The 8,631-nt window shown below is 41.1% G+C and overlaps 1 protein-coding gene across 3 annotated transcripts in view; it reads left to right on the top strand.

Annotated features, from left to right (window-relative positions):
- scn4ab (sodium channel, voltage-gated, type IV, alpha, b) overlaps window positions 1-8,631 on the top strand; it is a 41,233-nt gene that overhangs the window by 21,434 nt on the left and 11,168 nt on the right. For all 3 annotated transcript variants that reach the window (XR_011520830.1, XM_070552125.1, XM_070552124.1), the window contains exons 2-15: window positions 36-219; window positions 317-454; window positions 1,066-1,184; window positions 2,864-2,953; window positions 3,223-3,351; window positions 4,359-4,450; window positions 4,822-5,082; window positions 5,161-5,224; window positions 5,306-5,447; window positions 6,051-6,251; window positions 6,325-6,424; window positions 7,454-7,692; window positions 8,368-8,439; window positions 8,522-8,623. Coding sequence is in view for 2 of the 3 variants with exons in the window: in XM_070552124.1 (XP_070408225.1) it covers window positions 36-219; window positions 317-454; window positions 1,066-1,184; window positions 2,864-2,953; window positions 3,223-3,351; window positions 4,359-4,450; window positions 4,822-5,082; window positions 5,161-5,224; window positions 5,306-5,447; window positions 6,051-6,251; window positions 6,325-6,424; window positions 7,454-7,692; window positions 8,368-8,439; window positions 8,522-8,623 (1,933 nt within the window). In the remaining variant the exon portion in view is untranslated. The remainder of the gene's footprint in view (window positions 1-35; window positions 220-316; window positions 455-1,065; window positions 1,185-2,863; window positions 2,954-3,222; window positions 3,352-4,358; window positions 4,451-4,821; window positions 5,083-5,160; window positions 5,225-5,305; window positions 5,448-6,050; window positions 6,252-6,324; window positions 6,425-7,453; window positions 7,693-8,367; window positions 8,440-8,521; window positions 8,624-8,631) is intronic.

Genomic DNA, 8,631 nt, shown 5'->3' with positions numbered 1-8,631 from the left:
AAGCTCTTCTACTTCCTTTTCCTAAAACTCTGCAGGAAGCAATTGATAGCCAGTACAGAAGGGCGACAGGCGCTCCACAATGCCAAGATGGCACCTCTGCTGCCTCCTGTTGGTGCGGAGGTGTTCAGACACTTCACTCCAGCCTCACTAGAAGAAATCTCAAAAAGGCATGAAGCTGAAATTAAAGAACAACAAAGGAGGAAAGAGAAGAACATTGAGGTACTAATGAACCCAACAGCTTCCAGTAACCGTATTAATTGATGGCAAGAATGTGCTGATTGCCTTAAACCTGATTTGAGTGTATTCTCTACGGCAGATAGCAGAGGAAGATCTTCCTAAACCAGCCAATGACCTGGAGGCTGGCAAACGCCTCCCCTTCATTTTTGGAGACCCACCTCCAGAGTTTCTCAACACTGCGGTGGAGGAGTTGGATCCTTTCTACCAATCACAGAAGGTTTTTCGTTCATTAATGCAACGCATTTCCAGCTCACCCTGCATACTGATCAACACCTCACACAGTGATCAGCAAGGAGTGGTCGTGTACTTCAATGCAAGAACATTTAAGAAGCAAACCAACTGAAACTAGTGAATTTTTGTTCTCATCTAACACACAGAGTAGCAAGAAAACCAGTGGAATTAGAAAAGAACCAGAAAGAACATAACAAGGACTTTTAACGAAGCTTCAGCAATTGTTTTTCAGTTTTATTTCTATTTCTGGAAATCATCTCATCTGTTTAGCTCTTGGCGACCCACAGTGGGGTCCCGACCCCAACACTGGTAACCACTGTTCTACGCAACCTTGAACAGGTTTGGCAACCAATGCATTTTGGAGAATTAAGCTACTTCACTGGGTGCTTCTGGCTGGAGACCTCTGATTTAAAGAGTCAAAGTTCATAAAAGCATTAACACTGGTACGTTCAAGTGTCAGCTGTCATCACAGTCTTCCCGAGGCCTAGAAAAAGAAAAAGACACACTCCACATAATACAAAAACACATGTTTTATTTCAGAAAATCTGCAGAGGCGTGTGATTCCATTCCATTTGTCTTTCTTCTGTCTCTCTGCAGACCTTCATTGTGCTTGGCAAAGGAAACGTCATCTACAGGTTTAATGCTGAACCTGCCTGTTACCTGCTCAGCCCATTCAGCCCTCTAAGGATGTTTGCTATAAGAATACTCATCCATTCATATCCTTAAATATCTCACTTCGGTTTGAAAATGTTTTAAATGTGGCAAGCTTTATTATTTTGCTGACGCTTGTTTAGTAGAAGGCTTTAGAAATATTTTTCATACCAATTTTCTGAACTGATTTCAGTTCTGGTTCAGTTAGAGCTTCAAATCTTTGATTTTTTTAAAAAATTTCTTTTACCTCCTCTGTTATGAACTGGATCAGGATAATGCCAATGTACCAAACCAATGCTGTGAGCTTTACTGTAGAAAAGTGGTTTCAGTGACTCAGTGTCACTTCTGGTTGTCCTAAACTGAGAAATGATTTCCATGCTAAGCTTCATTTTGGAATAAAGTTCAAGTAGCAATAGAGGAACATGGTATCAAGATATATGTCACCAGCTGTCAGACAAACTTAAGCTGCAAAAAACAAGGAAGACTGATCGGAGTTTTCAAACTGAAGTGAAATAGTAAAGGCGTTCACCAGAACCTTCACCAGCATAACTCAAGTGCAAACACAGAAAACCCAAAAAGCAACAAACATATTGATGATTAAAGCTTTAATGAGGAGGTATAAAAAGAAAGCAGAAGATTACTGAACATGAACTCAAAACAGGAAATAAACAACATGAAAAAAAAAAGAATGATAAAAAGTATAGAAAGGCAATTACACAAACTTTAAAGCTGCATAAAGCCCTAAAACCACAGACCACTCTGGGCTGCCTGTGTGGTTCAGGAGAAACTTGGGTCTGGCTTCAACTGATAATTATTTAGTCCTGCTGCTCCAACAAAGTAAAAAACCCAAATATAACACAACAGTCATCTGTATGAGCGGTTCTCATTCTTTGTTTTCATCAGACTTCATCAGAATTCAGAAGTTCTCACTGAACAATCTTAATACGACGTTTTGCCACAGTCAGTAAGACAAAAAGGTTTTCTTACCTAGAGCTGTAGGTCTTAGAATCAGGACTTCACAAGCTGGTCACAGAAAGGCTGGATAGAAAGCTGGACTAGTTTATTGTGATGTGATAATTGGAGGGTTTCTTCTTTGACCTGGGACAGAATCAGATCAGTGACAAAACTGACAAACACAAGTTTGACCTGATCCATTTAGTCTATTTTGGAGTATTTTTCTTATCAGATGGCACCATCTAGTGGCTGAAAAGCATACCACACAAATAGCCTCTTGCTCCATTTTTTTAAAGTGGTGATTTCATGTTTCTTGTTTATAAATGTGCGTCTGTAGCTGACAAACAGAGCTAAAACACGTTGTTTTACAAGTATTATTCTCAGGCCATGTTGTGTTTTCATATATTTATATTTTTAAGACTTACTTGACCGTGAAAAGTTCTTCAAATCTGTGTTAGCCGAGGTATTCCCTAAATTTGAAGCATGTAAGCTGTAGACTAACACTATTGGTTAGTTCTGTTCTGTGCTCAGTTTCCTATTGCACGGAGCTCTGCGGGGCAGGGGGTGTGCTTAGCAAAAAAAATAGACGTATTGCTTACATTATATCACAGATAATCACTTTTACGGATTTCTGAAAATCATACATAAATTCTGAGTGGAGAAAACTTTGGAAAGCTACTTTAAATCAAACTAGAAGACACTGACAAAGACTCTCTGAATGCAGGAGGAACTGTTCAGATAGATAGTGATCAATGATCATCTGACTGTTTGGATTCCTTAAAGCTAAAACTTTATTCAGTTTGTTCATCATGGTGACAATTTTGACCAACTGTGTGTTCATGACGATGAGTGATCCTCCAGCATGGAGCAAGACGGTTGAGTGAGTGCACACGCATGCACACACACACACACACACACACACAAGACAGAGAAAGACTCATAGAGCAGTTATGTGACTCACATCTGGAAACAATCAGCAGTGAAGATGACTGAGGCTGTTGTCTGCTGTTTGGGAACAACAGAACACAGGAACACACAGAAGATCACTGTGACTCGTGCTCTCTAACCTCTGACTGGTGTGAAAGAGACGAAGCATTTCTCTGTTCATACGTTTTGTTTGTTCAACCATGTCTTTCTGTTCCTAAACAGATACGTGTTCACGGCCATCTACACGTTTGAAGCAACCATCAAAGTTTTGTCTAGAGGATTCTGTGTGGGAGACTTCACCTTTCTCAGAGACCCCTGGAACTGGCTGGACTTCATGGTCATCAGCATGGCGTAATAATCTATTAGAAATTAATGGTCACAATGAACAAAAACTAACAGCTGTTGAACCTACAGCAGAGGGAACAGAACTCTTAGTTTAGTTGAAAACATGATTATTTGATATATTGAATTCCTCCTGTGCATGGGTTTCTGCTACTGCATCCACTGAAGCTGCTGTCCTTCCAGTAAGTTTGTACCTCAGTTGCTTGAGAGATCAATTGAGACAACCCAGCCTCAAAGGTTTCCTTCTTCAGAATCAGAATATGTTTCAATGCAAAATGGGTGAGCTCGGCCCGACCCCAGGAGAAGAAGAAGAAGAAAATATCATTGAGCCAAGACTCAACCAGCTAGTGTCCCTGTCATGTCTCCATGAGGGTGGCCTGATCTTCCTTCTCCAGTCTAGTTTGGTTATCCTCCATCTATGTATTTGAATCACTCTTAAGCCTGTTTCACACAGACAGAATGTGGTACAGAGGCGGCCGGGTTTCCGTAGGACTGCTATTCACACTGACTCTGGTTCATGTTCTGAAGGTCTCCAGATATCTGCTCCCACAAAAGCACCAGCTGATTAGAAATGTGACACAACACATTTAAAGTACCTGTAAAAATAACGTGAGCTATGGTACACTGTGAATTGTCTCCATCATTAATAATAAAACAAAAGCCAACAGAAATAAAACAACACAGGTTTTATTTTGAAATAAACCAGATGCTCTTTGCTGAAACACGTTTCACTTCCTGTCTGACTCATGGAATTCCTTTACCTCCATGATGATTTGCACATGGCATCTGGAAAACCCAGAGTCCATGTTGAAACTTTCCAGAGGTTTGCTTCTGGACCCACGCTGCACTAGCCGGTGTAAATCTTCTGATTGGACCAAATGATTATTGATCCTTGTTTAACAAACTCCAATGAAGGCATGAAAACAATTTTGTTTGTCATTTTTGTTTTCCATCACTATAGTGACACAAAAAGATGGTGGCGTTAATGACAAGGTATATTTGTATCTATTTTGCAGATATCTGACCGAGTTTGTAGACTTAGGAAATGTTTCTGCACTGAGGACCTTCAGAGTTCTTCGAGCCCTGAAAACCATCACAGTCATTCCTGGTCAGTTTTTGGATCTTCTGTTTTTAATGCCATTATGGCTTTTCTAAAAACATTTGTTGAGAATTGTACTAATCGAGGCTACAGCACTCATGTTTAGTTGATGATACTAAAACAATACTTTGTTTGTTTAGTTAAGGAAACAGGTTAATATTTATTCTTTTAGTTAGAAATATCACACAGATGTCCTTTTGGACACAAATTCTGCCCAACAACCTGCTTCAATGGTCTTACCAGATTATATAATATACATTATCTGAAAGGTATAATTATAAAATCCTACGCTATCAGCGTGTTGCATTAGTTTACTTATTGTTTGCCCTGACAGAAACAGTCCATGTTGGTTAGTTGGTCCTAAAACTGCTTCTCTGCAGGTTTGAAGACAATCGTTGGAGCTCTCATCCAATCAGTGAAGAAGCTGGGTGATGTCATGATTCTGACTGTGTTCTGCCTCAGTGTCTTTGCTCTGATTGGTCTTCAGCTTTTCATGGGAAACTTGAGACAAAAATGTGTTCTGATTCCACCACTAAACAACCACACATCAGCTGGAGCTCTCAACAGCAGTTTCTATGGCAACGACACCTATAATGACAACAGCACTGACTTCAACTTCTATGAACACATTACCAACCCAGGTAGATGAGAGTTTAGGATGTTTGGATTTCATCTGCTTTCTGAAATAGTCGTTTAAAGTTTGCTTTTCTGTCCAACAGCAAACCATTACTACCTGCCGGGCGCACTCGATGCTCTGGTGTGTGGAAATGGCTCTGATGCTGGGTACCTACAAATAAACATTATTATTGTTGTTGTTGCTGTTGTTGATTATGAAGATGAGGATGATCCTGATGATTGTTTCAGAGTTTGTCCAGATGGCTATATTTGTATGAAGGCGGGGAGAAACCCAAACTACGGCTACACCAGCTACGACTCCTTCGGTTGGGCCTTTCTGTCTCTGTTCAGACTCATGACCCAGGACTTCTGGGAGAACCTGTTCCAACTGGTCAGTATTAAACTGACCCCAGCAGCATGTTCTCAGTGATCTTTCATTTTAGATAAACTGAGGTGATTGACCATCATAACTGCTTCAACACGGTGTAAAATCTTCGCTTGACTCAAATCAACATTGAAGATGCTATTAAGTGTTATAAACGTGTGAACAATCGATGTTTATGACAAGAAAACATTTGAATCACTATTGTTAGGTGTTACATGGGCTTTGGTTCACTAAATGATTAGTACAGATTTTGTGGGTGCTCACCATCTGTCAAATGGAGACATATGCCTCAGAGATGAGCCAGCTGTTTGTGGTGGAATGTCATTTTAAGTTCACTCTCTGATGCACAAGTAATACAAACTGCTCACACCAACTGAGCTCGATGGTAAGGGGTCTATAATAAAAAGGTTTGCTGGAGCTGTGAATGAAGACATAGTTGGTGCAAATTTTGCACATAAGTTGGAGCAGAAATCAAGTGCATTTTTTTTGTGCTCAAGATAAGTTGAGGTCCTAAGCCAGACGCACAGGGAAAGAAGCGAGGTGAAAACATGCGATGACGTTTTAACAGCTCTCCTCCTCTTTGCGGTCTTTGCTCATGTTTCTCTGCAGACTCTTCGTGCAGCGGGGAAAACATACATGATCTTCTTCGTGGTTGTCATCTTCCTTGGTTCATTCTACCTTGTCAACTTGATCCTAGCTGTGGTTGCCATGGCGTATGCCGAGCAGAATGAAGCCACCATTGCTGAAGCCATTCAGAAGGAAGAGGAGTATGCTCAGATCTTGGAGGCACTGAAGAAAAGAGAAGAGGAGGTTCGTTATGAAGGGTGAAACCATCTACAGTGTTCCTCGGACATCAAACTGAATGTTTGTTGTGTCTTTACAGCAGGCAGCCCTCAGGGCGGCGCTCTCTGAAAAACAAGATTCCATTTCACAAAAGAATTCAGCAACAAAGAGCCATGAACAGGAGCACATTGCCATGGATGGTAAGTAGGTCCTACTGACCTCATTAACCCTGGCCCAGTCCTTCCTTTAAGCCACGAGTCAGTTTAAAGACAGAAGGCCACCAAATCTGGTTCTGCTGAAGCTCTTTTCTTACTAATTAGTTGTTAGGACGGATAATGGCATTGCGTGCGTCTATTCCGACGCAGATGGTGAAGTATTAATTAGGCTTTGGGAATCCCCCGGAGGAGCTGGTCCGAGTGGCTGGGGAAAGGGAAGTCTGGGCCTCCCTGCTTCAGCCTAATTTGTACTTCTCCGTCTGTGTTGGGACGCCATTTTCCGTCCTTTCCAGGGCTCTCCAGCAGGCTCGCAAGGACGGACGGAGTCGAGCTCTCTTTTCTAAACATCCATCCAACGAGCCAAAGAACGCAAGCTTGTGATTGGTCAGGATGCCGTTGTCATCGACAGCTCCACCATTGCGCCCTCGAAAACTTAAAGGGGGAAGAAGATATCTAGCAGCAGACACGGAGCAGATTGAAGAATACCTCGTGGAAAATTTCACCCATGACTGGAGGAGTTAAAAGATGCGCAGCAAGCGTTTTATTCGTGGACGAAAATGATGGAAAAAGTAGGTTTAGAGGTGGAGAGCGCATGAAGAGGTGGAGGAGAATGAGGGACAAATTTTTCCCTGTTAAAATGTCGCTGAAAAACAAAAACCACAATATAAACACAATAAAAAATGCACTATTTTGGACCGGATACATGACAAGATACCACAGAACAGCACTTCGCCCTCTGTTGTCCTGCAAGGAATTGCTTTGCAACAATCCCCAGGAGACGAAGTCAGAGAGCGAAACATCTCTATCTGTGCGTGCGTGCGTGTTTCTCCCTCATGGAGCTGACAGAGAAGTATAAATTAGTCTTTAGACTGCTGCCCCCGCGACACGACCCCGATAAGCGGCCATCGTAGGGTCAATGTGACCACTTCTTTTTTATATTTTTATTTTCTTCTTAATTTTTTGTCAGCCGTGATGGTTTTGCAGCTTGTTTTACTGAGCAGTTTTATTTTTCAGAGTTTGAGGATGATCAGAGGTCATGCCCTCCATGGTGGTATGCTTTTGCTGACATCTTCCTGAAGTGGAACTGTTGTGGCTGTTGGATATCGGTAAAAAAGCTGCTCTACACCTTTGTGATGGACCCCTTTGTTGATCTTGCCATCACCATCTGCATCGTGCTCAACACTGTCTTCATGGCCATGGAGCATTACCCAATGTCGGAGGAATTTGATGAGCTATTGGTCATTGGAAACCTGGTCAGTGGCAGAGGAGCGAAACATAAAGTTACCAAATTATTTTTTCATTTAATAATGATAATAATTGAATTTTAAACGAAACTTTGAAAGAAAACCAAAGAAGTTTAATCAGTGAACCAACATCATGATAGGAGTGTTGATGCTGTTTGTGGCATAAGGGGCGGGAGAAGGCCATGGTTAAGGGTTAGGGTGCATTTAATTTCATTTATTTGCTTTATTTCGAACACTTAAAACTACAACACATCAAACACTAGGGGAAAAAACATGTTAAAAGCAAAATTTCCCACAAAGGGCTTTTGAAAAGTTATGGTTGCAATGGCTTATCCAGTCCTGTCTCAATTTACCATTACATTTTCTTAACTGCAGTATAAACTAGATGCATTATGTAATATGAATTAAAATATTTAAGCTGCAGAACTCATAAAGATCAGTGAATAGACTAAAAGGTTGTCCTGTATTGTGATGATGAAACTGCCATGATGGCTTCAGACCTCGATGAACTCACACTTGTATTTTGTTGATGATGAATTATCATCTTATATGTATGTAATCACTTCTAACACACTCACCAGAACAAAAATCAAGATTAATCTCCTGCATTAATGTTCAAGTGTTAGGAATTGTTATTAGTGCAGTTTTGCCACATGAGCTTGACCCATGACCTCTGAACTTCAGGTCTTCACAGGAATCTTTACAGCTGAGATGGTCCTCAAACTGCTTGCAATGGATCCATATAACTACTTCCAGGTAAGAGTTCCTGTTTCAGAGGTAAAATCTAACCAAAACTATTGTCAAGGATAACAAGGCCTTTTTGTTGCCATGACTACAGGTCGGATGGAACATATTTGATAGCATCATTGTCACCATGAGTCTGGTTGAGTTGGGATTAGCCGATGTCCAGGGTCTGTCTGTGCTACGCTCCTTTCGATTGGTCAGTAC

Source organism: Nothobranchius furzeri, chromosome 6 (genome assembly GCF_043380555.1).
Source record: "Nothobranchius furzeri strain GRZ-AD chromosome 6, NfurGRZ-RIMD1, whole genome shotgun sequence".
Classification (NCBI taxonomy): domain Eukaryota; kingdom Metazoa; phylum Chordata; class Actinopteri; order Cyprinodontiformes; family Nothobranchiidae; genus Nothobranchius; species Nothobranchius furzeri.
This window is presented reverse-complemented; position numbering and strand designations above follow the sequence as displayed.